The sequence below is a fragment of the Cebus imitator genome, unplaced genomic scaffold, assembly GCF_001604975.1.
Source record: "Cebus imitator isolate Cc_AM_T3 unplaced genomic scaffold, Cebus_imitator-1.0 Scaffold45, whole genome shotgun sequence".
NCBI classification, from domain to species: Eukaryota; Metazoa; Chordata; class Mammalia; order Primates; family Cebidae; genus Cebus; species Cebus imitator.
The window spans coordinates 14,699,516-14,718,251 of record NW_016107360.1 but is presented as its reverse complement, the minus strand read 5'-3'; the positions used below and the strand labels follow the sequence as shown (position 1 = coordinate 14,718,251).

Below are 18,736 nucleotides of genomic sequence, written 5' to 3'. Positions count from 1 at the left end.
GCTCAGAGACCTTAAGTGACTTGCCAAGGTCACACAGCTAAGTCTGGCATCCACAGAACTCTGCACAGAGGAATGTGTGCACTCTACCCTGGACCGCGTGTTTTCTGAGGACAGCAGCCTGTCTTTCCTCCTCGTCCCTGCCCACCCATCACCACCAGGGGCTCTGCCCAAAATAGGCACCTGCAGGGTATATTGTGAATTTGGACTGAGTCAACTCCTTCTAGCCCAGTGCCTTGAAGAGAATGAGTATCTTTGTCTGTGCCAGCCTTTGGGGCCATCAGAGAAGTTATAGGAGAGGAAATTGGGATCTGAGTCTATTCCAAACATTACTTCTGATATGCCTGACCCAAATTTTGCCCAGAGCCAAAGAGCAAGCATCAATAGCTGAGTATGGTAACCCTGTGTCCAGTCCCCACAAAGTGCTTGCTCAGTCAGAAGATGGTCATGGCCTGAGACCACAGAATCCAAGGCAAGGACAGCCCCACATCGCCTGAGTCCTGGGGGAGAAGGCCCTGACCCCATCATGGGTTCAGAGCAGCTGTCAGAACCCCCAGAAAAGTAAAACAGGAGATCACCTGAGTGATGGGGCTACAAATATCACAGCTCGGGTGCTTTGAGAGAAGGTGCTAACATCTGAGGTGCAATGGCTGTGTCTGCCTAAGGGCACACCGTGGGCACCATATGCTTCTAGCTTGCGTGTACCCTGACCTCCAGAGGCTGGGATCCACTGGGAACCCTCCCAGGGAGGCCATTACCAGCTGCTTCTCAAGCAAGGGGATGGGGGCCATAGAGCGTGATGGGTCAGGCCTAGAACCCTCACTCTCCCCAGACCCAACAGAAAGTAGGGCCTGAGAATTCTTCCTGGTCCCAGCGTCTGGAGTGTTCCCTGGCACTGGCTTGCTGGGACAGCAAGGTCTTCCTGATGCCCAAGAAGCTGGAGCTGAGGAGCTCTTAGCAGCTCCCTTGATATGTGGACAGCAAGACCATGGCCCCCAGTGTTTGTCCTACAGTCCTAGAGGCCAGAGCTTCTGACTGACAGCTCAGGAGACCCCACAGTGCTGAGACACACACACAACACACACCTGCTCCTCTGCATTTCCCTGTGTACCTTGCATCCTTGGTGGGAGTTTAGCAGAACACAGGTGCAGTGAGTGCCTCTAAGTGATGTCTTCCTCACCCTAACCTCTGGGGAGGAGCACAGGGGGCAGCAATCTCCCATCCGAGCAGGTGGGGTCATTCATTAGAAGCCCCAGGCTGGTGTGGTAAGGCAGAGCGTGCATCTTCCAGTCCCAGCACAGGAAATGGACTGAGCCCAATGTGGGGAATGTGATATATGAGGGCTTTTGGGCTCTGGCCCTTGGAGACATCCTGGGACAAACATTGACCCAGCTGCCAAGAAGAGTACATCTGACAGGCAGTAGGAAGAAAAGGACTGCCCACTAATGGAGCAGTGCCTTCTGGAATCCCAGAATCAGGAATCTCAGTGGTGGGAGGGGCACAAAAGTCACACACACAAGTGCATGCACACACACACACACACACACACACACACACAACACAGCAAGGAAAGGAGTGATCTTGGGAGGAATGGGGCCAAGGGTTCAAATTTTAGAGTGCATTGCTCTTGTTCAGTCATACACTATGCATTTTCCAGCCTCTCTGCCTTTTCACATGCTGTGCTCTCTCCCTAGAATGCCCTTCCTGGCCTGGTCAGCTTGGTAAGCTCCTACTCACCCTTCAAAACCCACATTAGCATGACCTCTTCTGTGATGCTACCCCAGCCCTCCTCAGTAAATCGTGCATGCTGTAAAGGTGGTCGCCTATCCATTGTTCCCACCAGAAGATGGTCCCCTCACGGGTGCATATGCCAACATCTACTTTATCCTTGCACATCCAGCACCCACTCTGATGATTTTTTAGGATATGGGATCCTGGGTGCTTTTCTGTCTTTTAAATGAAATTGCCATTATTGCAACAATCACATCTCTTCCCTAGCGAGCACCTAAACTGGCCCTGTGGTCTCATCTCTTGTCCCTACCCATCTTTCTGGTTGCCCCAAAGTGCTACCTCTTCCAGTAAGCTTTCCCTGTCTTCCCAAATCCAGGCCAGGCATCTCTCTCATGTATTAACCTAATGTTCTTTGTTGCAAGGGCCTGATTACTTGTGTGAAATGGAAACGAAGTTAAAGCATGCATTTGCCTCCCCTTCCTTCTGCACTTTCTAAGTCTAGAGGATCCCTACCTGGCCTGGGACTCCCTGAAGGACACCCATCAGGTCCCCCAGCCAGGGCCTGACACACAGTAGGTGTTCTGCAAATACCTGTTGGTTGAATTAACAACTATGGAACCCACCCCTCACCCCACTTTGCTGACAGGACACAAGCTTCATCACGGCGGCGCATCCCAGCCTGAGGAGGAGATAGCCTTGGGAGCTGAGGGATAGACAGAGCAGACCCCTGCAATGCTGCACTGGGCCACTTCTGAGGCCTTTTTGGGTCTAGCCTAGGCCAGGCTGCTGGCGCTCCATGTGGTTGTGGGCATCTCCCTCCTTGGTCTCCCTTCCTATACTAAGAGGAGTAAGGATGAGTGACAGGATAGGATGGGGGCAGACAGGTGCTCTCAATGGCTAGCCTGGGCCTGATCTCTGACCCTCATCCCTGCTGTCCCCTAGGCAGCCGGACGGAACCAGGTGCCCAAAGACCAGCCCCTGTGGGCACTTCTGGAGCAGTACTGCCACACCATCATGACCCTCACCAACCTTTCAGGTAGGCACCCTTCACCACCACCCTGCAGCAGCCCCTAGAGATGTGGGTGGGGCCCGGGGGAGGAAGAAGCTTTCCTGGGGCCAGCCCAGGCTCAGCAGTGTGATGGGTGCGGTGCTAATTTCCAGTCCTGGTTTGATTTCTGCCTTGCTGGGGTCCCTGAGGCAGGCCCCTTCCACATTCTAGGCTTAGGCCCAGCACTGACAATGAAGGGCTTGGTTGGGAGGCTACTCCCTACTCCCAGCTCTCTCGAGGGAAGTCAGCTGGGCTGTCGCGTCCAAGGAAGGGATGACCCCTCTGCTTTCCAACTCCTGGGAGACTAGCAGAAGGTGTTAAACATTCTCTGGTTGCCGTGGCTACAGGTGTCACTTCCTGGTAAAGAATTGCAAAGCAACAGCCTGGCTGGCCCTGAGTTCTGGCCCCTCAGAGGTTTCCAGTGGCTGATTCACAGAGTCAGGGCCAGCCACTGCAGAGCTGCCTGGACTCTCCTTGGTTCCAGAGAGATGTCTCCAGTGTCCCACCCTGAATCCTGGCCTTCTCAGGTCTGCATCCACAGGATGGGAGTGGGGGTGACCTTTGCTAGGGCCTGGGGCCACTGTCAGGGCAGAAGCAGACAAGAGTGCTAGCCAGCACCAGGACCCAACCTCCAGGCACTGCCTGAGCCAGGCATCAAAGAGAGAGTCTTGCTCCCTGTTCTTTCACCTGGTCAAGAGCTCAGGTGTTGGAGTCAGGTAGACCCTAGTCTGGATCCTAGCTACTCCACCCAGCAGCCTCTCCCAGCCCCTGGAAACTCACCTAACCCATCTGTGTTAGCGTCCTGGGGCTGCTGGAACAAAGCATCGCAGACTGGGGGCTTGAGCAGAAACTGATTTCCTAACCATTCTGGAGACTGGGAGGCCAAGGTCAAGGTGTGGGCAGGATTGGCTCCTTCTGAGACTTCCCTCACTGGCTTGCAGATGGCTATCTGCTCCCTATGCCTTCATATGGTCTCCCCTCTGCATGTGTCCCAAGAACTGGTGTTCTGTGTCCCAAGAACACCGGTGCTATTGGATTAAAGCCCACTTACCTTACTTTAATCACCTTGTCGAAGACCCTAAATCCAAACAAGGCCACATCCTGAGGTACTGGGAGTTAGGACTTCAACATATGAATTTTGGAACAACATAGTTCAGCCTATAACACCATGTGAAGCTAGTTTCCTCATCTGTTTAGCAGTGGGTCTAAGTCCACCTCAGAGGCTCACAGTGAAGGCTGAAAGAGAGTCCACGGGGTCACCCAGCACAGGACATGCCAGCATCAGACAGGAAATGGAGGCCCTCCGTTCAGGAAGGCCCAATCTTCCCTCACCCATTGCCTCCCTCAGACATAGCAGCCGATTCGCGGCCTTCTCCCTGCCCTCCTCTGCCCTCAATCTAGCAGGTGGCACGGACCCTTCCCTGTCTCCCTTGGGAGACAGTGCCCCCTCTGAGTGCAGTGGATAGGGTCCCAGCTTCTCTACACACACAGCCTTGCCTGTTCAGCTTCTAACAGCATTCATCCATTTGCAAAAGGGATCCACATGATTTCCATAAAATTGGACACAAAAGATTTTTAACTAAAAGAAGGAAACAATAAGTACTCCTTCTCCCACAACCCAATAATTTTTATAACGCCATATCCCTCAAGAATCTGTGCATCCATGGAGCCTCATGTTCAACTGTTTTCTTTCTTTCTTACAAAACTGGGATGATAGTGTGTCCATAGTTTCATCATCTGCTTTTTCCTCTGATAACTCAGAGTGAACATTTCCCCATGTCATTAAATATTCAACCACCGCATCACTGGTGACGCTGCCTAGCAGCCACTCTGGGGATGCATCACCCCGCCTGAACCGGGTCCGGATGGTGGAGGTAGAGGCTGCTAGGGAGCACCTCAAGCTTCAGGAATCATTTCTCAAGCCCCCACATCATAATGACCTTCTTTTTAGTGTACATTGTTTGAGAAAATGTATGATGACTAACAGAGTTCAAAACCAAGTAAAACCAAACACTGTATCTTTCAGATGTACATACTGGTGAGAAAACTGAAAAAAAAAAAAACTATAAGCCAGAGAATGACAAATGCAATAGTCAAGGGAATGCTCCCCCTGGGGAAGAGTATAGAAACAAGTATACAAGTGACTGGTAATGATGTAGTTTCCAATTGGGAAGTAGGTTTATTATGGTGTCTACTACATACAATAAAAAGACTAAATAAAATGAAGACCAAAAAATAAAGTTAGGTCATGCACGGGCTAATAATGACAAAGGGTCATGAATCTATGATCAATTCAATTGTATGCCCCTGAAAAAGGAAACACATGCATAATCACAGAGTGATTATGACTTTAGGCAGGCTTTAAATGGATTATTTCTATTTTACTCATCACAGAGGCATCTATATATGTTTGAAAAATATTAGGGCATATATTGTGAGGCATATTATTTATTGTGTCCATAAAAATATAAAAATCCAAATGGATTATTTATTATTTTTTGTAGAGATGGGTGTCTCACTATATTGCACAGGCTGGTCTTCAATTCCTGGGCTCAAGCAATCCATGTGCCTCAGCTTCCCAAAGGGCTGAGATTACAGGTGTGAGCCACTGCACCTGGCCAAGAATCCAAATGGATTCAAAGATTCCTTTAAATAATTCCTCAGTGCAACACACAGACATACACCAGGGCTGGTCAAATAGGAAGAGAGCCTTGGCCTAAAGACAGACCTGAGCTTTCCCTAGCTCTGCCAAGGCACCTGTTCTGTCTTAATGACTCACTGAGCTGAAGCCTGGAGCATTTCAATGGGTGTGGGGGATGGGTTACTGAATAGGACCAGCCATGCCCTTGGGGAGGCATGGACTGGTAGATGAGACAGTGAAAAAACAGCAACCTGGATGTGACATAGGCCAGCTCCACAGCCTGCTAGAGGCCAGCAGATGGGGACACCAAGGAGCTGCGTGTCTGAAGGATGTGTGGAGCTATAAGGGCATGTCTAGTACAGAAACACAAACAAGGAACAGAGGTAGCGAATGGTTCCCAGTAGTGACACATTGTTCTGGAGGGCCTTTCAAATGGAGCAGGAGGGTGAGGATGAGGAATAGATGATCATAAAAGACCTTTGTAATACCAAAGATGGTTCCCAGGAATGACACATTGTTCTAGAGGGCCTTTCAAATGGAGCAGGAGGGTGAGGATGAGGAATAGATGATCATAAAAGACCTTTGTAATACCAAAGATGGTTCCCAGGAATGACACATTGTTCTAGAGGGCCTTTCAAATGGAGCAGGAGGGTGAGGATGAGAGATAGATGGTCATGAAGAACCTTCTCTTCAATACCAAAGATGGTTCCCGGAAATGACACATTGTTCTGAAGGGCATTTCAAATGAGGCAGGAGGGTGAGCACAAGGGATAGATGATCATGAAGGACCTTCTTTGCAATGCCAAAGATGGTTCCCAGGAGTGACACATTGTTCTGGAGGGCCTTTCCAATGAAGCAGGAGGGTGAGGATGGGGGGCAATGATCATGAAGGACCTTCCTCATGATTGGTATCTCAAGGGCAACGGAGTGGGGGAACTCTTATGAGGAAGAGTGACAGAATCATAATCATAAAACATCATTTCACCTGCCATGAGAAGACAGGGAGCCCATTTGGGCTGCTGCAGAGATGAGGATGGCCCAGGAGAAGCAGCAGAAGGAACTTCTTTTCCTTGTCTGGGAATCCTATTGTCCATTTGTAAAACAAGAACGTGGGATTGGATGTCACTGGGGGCCCTTTCTGTCCCCACAGCTTAGTCCCATGATTTGGCATGAAGACACCAGGCCACCTCCTCTGTCCTGTAGTGGAGTAGAATAGGGTGAGGAGAGGGTGTCTGGCCTGGGACCCTGTCTCCAGTGCCACAGCACAAGAGTGTGGCACCTTCAGGCCCTTCTGAAACTTGCATGCCCTCAGCAACCCCATCGTAACTCCCAGGAAACACCACAATCCCAGCTCTGCCTGAATAGATTCCCTGTCTATGCAGTCTAACCAACAACAGCCCCTTAGAGAAGCAAAGTTGCATGCTGTCCCTTTAAATCCTGTTTTCCAGCTGACATCTGAGTGGTAGCGGATGAATGAGAGAAAATGTGTGTGTATGGTGAAGATGCATGACTGTGGCTCTGTGTGTCATTCTGTTGTGCCCACATGCCTATTTCATGCCATGTGTTAGGCTTTGCAAGTGTGTCTGAGCTAGCCTGGAAATGATGGCACCTCAGCTGATATCAGAAACAGGCCATGGGATGGGATGCAGGGCACCAGAGACACCTGTCTTACTCTGCTGCTCATGGCACACAGAGGTCTTCCAGAGCACCACAGTGTGACACACTTCCCGCAACCTATTTGCCAACCTGTCCCCAGCAGCTTGGGGACACACAAACTGTTCCAAATACTTATCCCCTAATGCGTGGCCTCTAGCTGGGACAGGGCTGGCCTGCATTCCCGGGAACCCACCACTATCCCAAAGCCTCTCATCTACCTCTGCTTCTTTAGTTAGCAAAAGCGCCCTTGTCTTTGTTTATTTGTATTCAGATTTAATAAAATTGATGGAAGTTTGGGGCTCTTCCCAATTTTTTCCTCATTTACCTATTTGTAGACACTGACATGAACTGTAAAATCATTTTGTTCCCAAATTGCTATCTTTTCTAGTTTTCCCTCTGTCACATCTAGAATGACAACTGTGCCTATAATAATAAGATACATGAGAAATGGCCCCACATCCTGGAAACCAGGGGACCTTGGGTCTGTGCTCAGACCCCAATTGCCCATTTGGGATGCAGAACCACCTTTTGACTCTGCCACTGAAATGGTCACTTCCCAGAGGCATCTTTGGTACATATGTTCTCCCAGTTGAGAGTAATGCAGTTCACCCAGGCCAACTCTCTGTTCTACAGAAATCTGCATGAGATAAGTCCCTGGCCACTGGTCACTGGGAGCATACCACCTCTGACATAGCTGTATCTTAGGAGCTGGTGTGCTTTAGGCACCAACTAGGCAGTGGCTTCAGTACCGTGCAAGGTGAATAACTTAAGCTGGGCTTGGGACTTCTCCCTTCCTCCCCGCTGCAATGTGCTGTGTGAAGGGCTGCCCCCCCATATATGAAGACCACTATTTCCTTGTGAATACATGGGCTGACATGGCCGGCCACACTCTGGCCTTTGTGGGACCCTGGGTAGCAGGGATCAGTCTAGGAACTGAGGATAAGACTCTGCCTAGGTCCTCCCCTGCTCCCGGCACTGGATTATATGAAGGCCAAGGAGACTCTACCTCTGCAGTTACCCAGAGCTGAGCCTGGGCCTCTCACTGTCCATTCAGGAGGCAGAGGATAGACCTGGCTGGCTGCTCAGCACTTTGTACCTGCCAGTCAGCAGGCCCTGGAGAGATTCCAGGGCTCAGCCCTGGTCTTAGTGCAGTCTCACTTGCTCTGCCTGGGCAGTGACAGCACCATTAATATGGAGGCTAGTGAGAGCACAACATACAAAGGCAGCCTGCCTGCCACTTTGCCTCTCTGCCTAGGACATGGTACTGGTGCAGGGTGGTTTCAACTTTTCCTGGCAGCTTAGGTTTCTGTGCAGGATGGCAGGGGAACAGGAGTGGTTCTTGGGACTGGCTTCCAGCTCTCCCTGCCCTCTAAAGATAGAAACACACAACACACATGTATGTCTCCTCCAGGCTCTCCATCTCATAACTCAGAACCAGAGTCTCAGAACTGAGAGGGGCCTCGGAGAATATTTCACTGATGGAGAAGCCCCAGAAGAGAAGGCAAGAGTCCTGCTTGGGGCACCATGCCAGGGAGAGCAGAGTCAGAGGCCGGACCAAAAACAGCCTGAGTGGAAGTATGCCTCACCCCAGGCCCTGCTTCCTAAGCCAGATGCCCCACTCAGCAGGCAGGTACAGCACGAGGGTGCAGGCACAGCAGATCACCAAGGAGGCAGTCTGAGTGGGGCCTGGGCAAGTTCCCTGGGAAGGTTTCCAACTCCTCCGGGAAGGTTTCCAACTCCTCCACACCTGCTGTGGGCCCTGGTTTCCCCCACCCCTGCCTCTGCTACTGGTGTAGAAACCAGGGTCAGGTGAGGCCCTGCCCAAGCCTGGAGGAAGACAGACACATTCTCACTTCTTCCTTTATTCTTTCTGGTGCCCAGGGTACTAACACCTGGATGTTTAAAGCTTTCCAGATAATTTCAACGACTTTCTCCCCTAGACTTACTCTATCTCATTAAACGGGCCCCCAGTCACTGAAGCGGGTGACTTGGTATTATCCCTGCCTCCAGGCTCTTGCTTAAAACCAGCCACCCACTCCAATTCCTCCTCACCAGGTCTGGCTGCCCCTCAGAAATCTCTCCATTTCAGCTTCCACGGCCTGATGCCAGGTCTTTAACCCATTTAGGCCACTTGATCTCTGACTCTTGTGTAGCTCCCTGCTTCCCTCGAGGCCTCCCCAATCCATTTCCTTCCAGGAGCTATAGAGGCTTTTCGAGGGTGCAGAGCTGCCCATGGGCTCTCCGTCCCTGCCTCCCTCCAGTGTCCTCGCTCAGGGAAGGGAAGCTCAGGCCCAGAGGTGCCCAACTTTGGGTAGCGGCTGTCCCTCGGTTAGGAGAGCTGCAGCGTTCTCCTCCTGCAGGCTGGCGGGTGGGCGCGCTTTGCTGCCCCCTGCAGCTCCGGGGCCTGCGATTCCTGGTCCCCGCACGGGGCATTCCGTCAGTCACCCCAGGCCCACGCTCTCCAGCCCGCCGCCCTCCTCTGGACGCGCAGCGGGTAGAAGAGAGCTGCGAACTGATAAGCCGTCTTCTGGGCAGGGTGGGGGACCCGGGGGGCTGGAGACAGAGCCCCTCCGAGAGGAGCCGCCCGGTCCCGCCCCCTGGCTCCGCCATTGGCCGTGGCTGAGCGGCTGTACCCGCAGCTCCTCTCCGCGAAGGTCCCCACTTGACAGCTCTGGGCGACCGGAGGCTGCGCCCAGAAGCTGCCCCGGAGATTGGGGCTGGGCCGGCGGGGGACCAGGACCCAGCGCTCTCTCGGCCGTTCCCTCCCGCGTCCACTCCCTCACAGCCACGCGGGGCGCGCACTCCCACTCCTTCTCCACACGCGGCTGCGGGGCGCGATGGACCCGGCACTGCTCCACAGCCTGCTGGAGGCCAACTGCAGCCTGGCGCTGGCCGAAGAGCTACTCTTGGACGGCTGGGGGCCGCCCCTGGACCCCGAGGGTAGGCGGGAGGAGAGCGGTCGGAGGCGGTGCGGGCTTCCCTCGCGCGCTGGGTGCTCCCCAGACCCCGCGCTCCGAGTGCCCCGTGGCTCCCCGCGCCCCTGGGGGCCCCTCTGAGCCCCCTGCTCCGCTCTCTCCCGCCGCCAGGTCCCTACTCCTACTGCAATACGACCTTGGACCAGATCGGAACGTGCTGGCCCCGCAGCGCCACCGGAGCCCTCGTGGAGCGGCCATGTCCCGAGTACTTCAACGGCGTCAAGTACAACACGACCCGTGAGTGTCCCCGATCCTCGCTGCCTGCTCTTCATCCGCGGTTTTAGGGAATTGAGAGCGACACAAAGCTGCCGAGGGCCGCGGTACAGCAGACCTCTGGTATTAAGGACCCCTTACAATGTTGGGGCGCGCCTTCTGCTTCTACCCCCAGTACAGCGTCTAACCTCAGTAAGGCAGTGATTTGCCCACAATTCCCGTGCTCCATGCGGTGAGAGCCCAAAAAGGAGAGAAGGAAATACTTCCTCCTCTTTGAGGGTAAACCTCCATTGTAGTTTCCGTTGCCTTAAGTTCCCCATTAGGGCTTCATTGTGTAGACGCTGCTTCCCCTACTCAGGAGGGGGACCTACCCCAGGAGAGCGGATATGCTAAGTCCCAAATCCCCAGAGTGAGTGCAGTGACCTGACCGTGCTAACAGAGAGAAGAGGAGGAAGGCAGGAGCCGGGAGGGCTGGGGCGAGTGCATATTTTGTGGGGGAGGACAGGCAGGCGTAGGTTCTGCCAAGCTAGAGGGTGAGGGGTGTTGCATCTTCCCTAATCCAGCGTCCCAGGACTGACCTGCTGGGCTGAGTCAGGGGCGTGGGCAGCATTAGTCCTGTGCCCTCATAATGAGTGCTGTCTGAATCAGCCCCTTTCCCCGCCCCCCAAAGAGAACAACCTATGCCTTCCTTCCTCCTGGCAAGTCACGGACGGGCTTGAGGCTCTGGAGAAAAGGGCAGTAGAGGCTGCTGGAGTTACACAGCCTCCAGGTGGGGTGGTTTAGTGGGGGTTCTGGGTGTGTGCATGTGTGTGGGTGCCTGTCTGTGCCCTGTGGAACATGTGATGGGAGCCAGGCATGTGGTCTGCAGGAGCCTGTGGGGACGGCAATCACTGGCCCATCTAGAACCCCCCTCACATCTCCAGCCCAACCCCAGTTGCCAAGTATGCTGAGATCCTATCTGAGGATTATCTGTCTGAAACCTCTCATCCTGGAAACATCCTAACAAGCCCTCTCTGAGTGTCTGTGTCTGAATGGTGGCCCAGCTCCACCTCCACCCACCCCCCCCACACACGTGCACACGCTTTCAGAAGCCCAGGCTGAGGCCTTCGCCAGGAGAGGTGGTTAGAAGGCAAGACAGCAGCACCTGCACCTGACTCCAAGTGGCACTCCCCTGACTGTACCAGCTGAGGGCTCTGGTGGGGCCAGGGAGCACATCTTATCCATGATTGAAACAGATCTCCCTGGAAGGAAGTGAGGTCCCCAACCTAGGAGGTATGCAAGCAGAATGAATGATTTCCCTGTGCCTTCCTAGTCCTGGCTTTATAAAACTGTATTTCTAGGATTCCATGAACTGTGTGTGGGGTGGGGCAGTGGAGATCAGCGACCCTGATTCAGACTGAGCCTGGAGATTAAGGGCCTTGGCCATCCAGGGTGAAGCAGGGTGATGGAGTATCTCAGCCCACAGCCTGTAAACCTCAGAGAGCTCTGCTTTGGTTCTTACCCCAGCCTGTGCTATGCCTTGTTCTCCCCAACCCGCCTGGAGGCCCCCTTTTCCCAGAGCAGGGCCCGGGTCTCTTCTTCATAGCCAAGCTGAGTACAATATTATTCAATCAATTTGTGGAACACCCACTATGCGCCAGCCACTGCATGGGCACTGTATTGCATGGGCACAATTGCAACAGGCAAAAAGAACAGAATGATGAATGCCCTAATTAGGGGGGAAGCACAAGGTCTATGGGAATGGGGTTGGGAGTGACAGGGAAGACTTCCCAAAGGAGTGCAGACAGCGCGTATCAGACCATCCATATCAATTAGGTCTAATGAGAAGCTGAAAAAAGGTTGGGTCACCACCCAGGCTGGTAAAGGTAGTGCCAATGAGCCCCGGGTATCTAATGAACAATTTTCTTCATTTAGACCAAAGTGCTGCCTGCACTGCCACTTCGGGAGAATGAGAGGAGCTGGTGGAGGGTGCGGAGCACTTACTGCTAACCAGCACCTGGAGTGTGAGGTCAGCCTAGGTGGGAAGAGCAAAGGGTGCTAATGGCTGTGGACATGCATGATTGATTTCCCTCCTCCCCTTTCTTCACACCAGTGTTGCTTCCTTCTCTGTTTGCCTTTTCCATGGGATCCCTCCTTTAGAAAGAATGACACAGGGAGAAAACTCCATGAGAAGCCCAGGGGGAGAACAGGAGAGTTCAGGCTCCACTTCCTGCCCCAATTTTACCATGCTATAGCCAAACCCCTATTGAAGCCTCATTCCATTCATTGATCAATGAAGATTCATTGAGCAGGGATCACCCAGGTGGGGATAACAGTTTAGATATTAGTCTCTGCAATTTTTCAACTCAGCTGAGCACAGAGAATCTGCCGCAAAGCTCTCAAGTGTTAATCATTTTCCAGGTGCTAGCTACCACCGAGAGAGCTTTGTATCCATAATCCCACTCACCCCCACTCCCTCCAAGATACATACTGCTTTTATGCCCATATTGTAGACAAGAACACTGAGACTCAGACACATGAAGTAACTTGTTCAAGGTCCTAATCACCTCCTATGCACCAGTGCAGGCAGGCAAATGCACAGCCCTCACTCTTAACCATGGGGCAGTACTGCCTCCACAAGAGGCATTTGGTTTGCAAGGACAGCTTAGAGATTTGGAAAGAAGACTTACCTCTGGCCTGGGAATCAGGGAGAACTTAGCCCTCTGAACAGGACTTCTGGGAACAGGTTGGGTTTTAGCAAGTGAGTGCAGGAGAGGTACAGGAGAGGCCCTGTAGGCTGAGGGGGCTGAGCAAAGGCATGGAGACAGGCCGGGCTTTGTGCCTCAGGAGGAGTGAGTGTTGTATGGAGAACAGGGAGTAGGAGAAATGAACAATGAGGCTGGGGAGACGCATGGAGGTCAGGTGATGCAGGGCATTCTACAGGGCTTCACCTGGAGAGGGAGCCTAGGCAAGCTTGTGAGTGGAGGAGCTCAGCTTTGGGAGCACACTGTCCTCTGGAGGGAGAGGAGAGGTAAGGGGACTTCTGCATAGACCCAGAGAGACCGCAGGCTGTGGAAGAAAAAGAGGGTGAAAACGCCAGCAACCTTGGGCATTTGAAATTGACAAGATGTGGTGAGAGACGGCAAGGTAGAGGGTTGGGCACACAGGAAACAGCTGAGCACAGTTGGGGATGTGTTGACTTGAGGAGCTGGAGGGGCACCTGAGTGGAGATGTCAGGAAGCAGCTGGCTGGGTGGGGAAACGCTCAAGAGAGCACCAAGAGCAGAGATAAGGCATTTAGAAGTCCTAGGATGTGGAGTTAGCGAATAGCTACAGGGAGTGAGTTTGGAAGGCTGGGTCAGAGCCTTGAGCCATCTCCCCCAGAGCTATATCCAGATACAGCAGGGCCAAGGGAAGGGAAGGGACTAATGCAGGTCACACTCATTAGTCAGTGGCAGAGCCAAGTTAAGCACTCAAGTCTTGTCGGGTGTTCTCTACACAACCTGTGCTGGTGCTCCAGTGGCTGGGCTTCCACGCATTTGTACTGTGGTTTCACTCATTTAATCCTTCCACCATCCAGTGACAGAGACATAGCGTTATCCTCATTTTACACATGGGGAAACTGAGGCATGGTGCAATTAAGTCACTTGTAACAGAACTAGGATTCAAACAGGTTATGCTGACTCTCAAAAACTGACTCTGCTAGGTTAAGTAGAGAAGAAATTTGTGAAAAATATATTGGGGAGTTTATGGAATCACTGAGTGGGCTAGAGAACCAGATTTGGGGCCCCCAGCCAAGAGCACAGCACAGAGTTGGCCCAGTGAAGGAATGTCCCTCTTCCTGAAAGGCCCTGCCAACACCACCAGCCTTGGCCACCAGGTGGGCCACAGCCCTGCTGCCACCACTGCCCTGGAGTCTTTTTCAGACAGGATCTTAGTCTACCAGGCTGGAGTCCAGTGGCGTGATCAAGGATCACTGCAGTCTCAAACTTCTGTGCCCAAGTGATCCTCCTGCCTCAGCCTCCTGAGTAGCTGAGACTAAAGGCACATGCCACCACACCTGGCTAATTTTTAAATTTTTTTGTAGAGGTGGGATCTTGCCATTTTGCCAGGGCTGGTCTTGAACTCCTGGGCTCAAGTGATACTCCCATCTCTGGCTCCCAAAGTGCTTGGAGTACAGGTGTGAGCCACTGCACCTGGCCAACTTAGAGTCTTAAGCTTCCTGCAGTTACCTCTGGAGAGGCTTTCTCCCTGTCTCCATTTGGGGGCCTCCATACTGGATGGGGGAGTATGTGGAGCCCCAGGTCCCATGCCAAAGCTCTGGCTACAAGGGAGCCTGGGAAGTAAAGACTTGGCAATTTAGCTCTAGGTGGGGAGGTGGCCTCCGTTTTCCTTCCAGGGTTCCTCGGGCCCAGGTTCAAATTTTGAGTGGCTAGAAACAGTTCTAAATGTAAAGGAATACCATTCCCACCCAGTGGCTGGGTTTGGCAATAGTAGACTCCCAAACTCAACCCAGCACTTCTATATCAGTCTGGGTCTGAGCTTGGGTGAACATCACCAGCTGCCTATTCCCCTCTGACCACCAATTTGCTGTGATTGGATCAAGACAGAAATATGCAAGGTAGGTCTCAAAGTTGGTCAGTTCTCCTTAGCCTGCAGTGGCCTCCAAGCAATGCAGGATGTTGATTCAGGGAGATGTACCTCATTTGGGAAGCTCAGGAAAACTGCTGTTAGCACCAGGACTATGCCTCTGACAACCCCAGCTCTGGCCACACTTCCCCAAGTCTCTTTAACTGGGAATGAGAAGCAATCCAGTCCAGGAAGTGGAGGCCAGGCTAGAAGGAGACATCAACTGCAAGGTTTTTCCCACAAAAAGCGAGAAAGATGGCCAGACATAGTGGCTCATGCCTGCAATCCCAACATTTTGGAAGGCTGAGGCAGGAGAATCACTTGAGGCCAGGAGTTTCAGACCAGCTGAAGCCACATAGCAAGACCCCGTGTTCTACAAAAAAAAATAATAAATGAGCCTGGCTTAGTGGCTCATGCCTGTAGTCCCACTACTCAGGAGGCTGAGGTAGGAGGATCACTTGAGTATAAGAGTTCAAGGCTGCAGTGAGCTAAGATCACACCACTGCCCTCCAACCTGGGTGACAGGGTGAGACCCCATCTCAAAAAACGATAGGTAAGAAAGGTGACTCAAGGTCAAGGTCAAAGATTACCCAGCTAGGCCCCAAACCAGACAAGGAGATGGCTGGATCTGGAATGCCCCAACTATAGGCAGTAAAGGGACTGAGGGTGGGATATCTGGCCCCTAAGGTATTACCTTCTGGGGATATGGTCACTAAGTGGCAATGACACTGAAGAGGTGGCACAGCTGGCTGCACCTGCTGAAACACAGGGTTACAGGGAGCTTCTCTCTTCTAGTGACACCAACTCCAAGATCTCCCATGAGGAAGTGTGTCCCAGGGGAGAGAGATCTTCTGCCTCTTCATGGTTGAGTGACCCAACATATGTCAGTTTCTCTTTTCAAGTCCCACTAGACCAAATGCAAAAGTTGCCTTCCTTCCTAATTCCCAAGGGGACGCCTGATGACTCAGTTTCCGACATGCTTCCCTTGAAACAGTCAAAGCTTTCATGCCAGGAACCTGGAGGATACTGCCCAAAGGTTTGCTGTTTAAGACTGGCACCCCTCCCTCATGTGGGGTTGGACCACAGTGTCTGCAGTTTTGGCAGCTGGGTCAGTCTACACGTGGGGTCTTGGCATGAGATCTGGCTGCCTCCTGCATGTATGTGTGACTGTTTTGTATTTTCCATGCATCTTGGTGAAGCATGGGCATCCAAGGTGGCAGACTATCCTCCTGGCCCACTGTGAGCCTGTCATCTTCAGTGAGTTTCCCAAGTAACCTAGGAAACAGCATCAGCCTTGTCCATCCTGAGATCCTTGTGTGCTCAGCTCTGTGCAGTGCTTAGGAAAGGGCTGGAGATGAAATTAGGGGCTCTCAGCCTTGTACAAAAGAAGGTAAACTTCTGCTCCAGAGAGCCTTTGGGCGGGTTGGGAAAGTACAACACCTTTACAGGCGTCAGTGAAAGAGCAATCCCAGCCCAGAATGAGCCAGGCAGACACAACCAGCTGGACCCTTGGGGAGCTGGAACAGTCATGGAAGCTGCCTGGAGGTGCTGGGGCTGGAGCTGGACTTTGAAAAGGGGCATGAATTAGTTGATACCCTTGGGCTGGGCCCAGGACCAAGATCTGAATGTCGAGTGGGAAGGCTGATTCTTAGGAGCTCTCCAAGGTTCCCCATATCAGAGCTAGGCAGTTGAAGAATGATGTTGTGCTGTTCGCGGTGCTGAAAGTTCTGATCCCATGCAGTGACTGCATTTCTTCTGTAAATACTGCTTCTGGCCCTCCCCGCCAATATGTCATCACCTTCTCTCCCTCACCACTACTACTACTAGTACTACTTCCTCTCCTCTTCCTTCTCCTTTTCCTCCTCCTCCTCCTTCTATCATCATCATCATCACAGGGTTTCACTCTGTTACCCAGGAGTACAGTGGCACAATCTCGGCTCACTGCAACCTCTGCCTTCCAGGCTCAAGCAATCCTCTCACCTCAGCCTCCTGAGTAGCTGGGCCTACAGGTGCACACAGCCATGCCTCGCTACTTTTTTTTTGTAGAGATAGGGTTTCATCATGTTGCTCAGACTGGTCTCAAATTCCTGGGCTCAAGCAATTTCACCTGCATTGGTCTCCCAAAATGTTGGGATTACAGGTGTGAGCCACCACATCCAGCCTCTCCCTCACTTCCTGTCCTTTTCTTTCCAAATAACCAATGACCCCATTGCTGTGCCTCACCACAGTCCAACTCACCCTTTTCCCCATGCATACCCCTGTCCCTTGTACTCCTTCCCCCCAAACTACCAACAAATATAGTCCCTCATGGTTCCTTTCTCCCATGACCCACGTCTCTCTAGACGGCATCAGAGGTAGAAGTGCCAACCATTTGAAAGGGATGCTTGGAGTTGTCACAATAGCTTGGGGGTGCTAATTGACATTTAGTAGACTGGGGAGTCTCACATAACAAATATTTGATCCACCTGAAATGCCAATAATATCAATAGAGAATCAATTTACTATAATTTTTCTAAGAGGCAAAATGGAGACCAAGGGGGAAGGGACTTTGTCATGGGCAACTAGCTATGCAGAGACAAAACTACAACTTGAATATAGGCTCTCATTTCCCAGCCAGGCTTCAGGACCACCCTAGATAACTGACTAAACTAGGAACTGTTTGCCAAGAGTCTGCATCTGAAATGGGAGAGCCCATTGTAATGGGGGCTTTTGGCAGGCCTGGGCCACTCTGGGTGTAGAAATCAGACCTCCAAGACTACAGAATCCTGCAAGAAAACACCCTGCCTGCATCATTCAGACCCTAATACCCCCTGGAAGGCCACACTCCACATCATTAGCATCGATCCTCAGCAGGGGCACCTATGTTGCTATGGTAATAGGCACCCACCTCTCTGCACCCAGCCCTGCAATTCTAGCCTTGCCATTTGCCCTCAGATTGTGTGCCCATCCATTTATGGTTCCCAGAGGGTGAAGGGGATACTTTCTGTTTTACTCCCTCTTGTCCGAGGCTGTGCCTGAGGGCTCAGTGCCCTCATTAGCTACAGCAGACAGCCCCCCCAAAGAGCGGGGCACATCTGTCCAGTTCTTTGATACCCAGTGTCTGTAGCCACAAGCTCATCTGCAGGCAGGGCTGGGCTGCCAGAGAGGGAATTCCCCTCCCACTTCCACATCCCACCTGCTTTCCAAGGGTCAGCAGGTCTGAGTCAGTTCTGTTCAGCCCACATTTAGTCAATGGCTCTGTCCTGAGGGAGATTCAGTGGCTCCAATATGGCCTCTACTTACTTGTCTGTCCCAAAAGAGTTCAAGTCCAGTAGCAAAGAAAAGAAGGATCAGGTCCAAAGAGGTGAAGTTCATACTGAATTATGGCAAATGCAATAAAACAGAATTTGTGTTTTTCAAACTATGGATTATGACACAAGAGTGGACTGTGGAGTCAATTTAATGGGTCATGATGAGTGTTTGTCTGTGAAATGAATAGAAGACATTAAAATAGACTGGAAAGGAAAATAACACAGCTGTGCCCCAGCTACATCTTGCTTTTTGAAACTGGATTGTGTGTGTGTGTGTGTGTGTGTGTGTGTGTGTGTGTGTGTGTGTGTACTGGATTATAATATAAAATGTATGTGTTATTGTGGTTCAAGGGTAATAAAGTGGGAAACCTATGTGACAAGAGAAGGGAAGGGATGGAGGAGGAAACAGAGAGGATTGCTTCAAACCTAGGGTGCTGGGGATGGCTCCAGGCAGGACGTGACATTTGAGTGAGGGATTAAAGATGGGCAGGAGTTCATTCGTGAGCAGTGGGTAAGAAGGAGGAGGTGCTTTAAGAGGTGAATCCACACAAAGAGGGTACGTGCCAAACCTGTTTGTG

At 52.0% G+C, this 18,736-nt stretch overlaps 1 protein-coding gene across 6 annotated transcripts in view; it reads left to right on the top strand.

The window, feature by feature from the left end:
- Positions 1-2,678: 2,678 nt before the first annotated feature.
- Positions 2,679-18,736, top strand: part of CRHR2 (corticotropin releasing hormone receptor 2) — a 33,357-nt gene continuing 17,299 nt past the window's right edge. The window contains exons 1-2 of one of the 6 annotated variants that reach the window (XM_017527106.2): positions 2,679-2,764; positions 10,160-10,285. In XM_017527106.2, the coding sequence (XP_017382595.1) occupies positions 2,743-2,764; positions 10,160-10,285 (148 nt within the window). In that variant the 5' untranslated portion in view covers positions 2,679-2,742. Of the gene's footprint in view, positions 2,765-9,649; positions 10,014-10,159; positions 10,286-18,736 lie in introns of those variants that run through there. The other 5 variants (XM_037737940.1, XM_037737939.1, XM_017527105.2 and 2 more) reach the window with 5 other exon arrangements.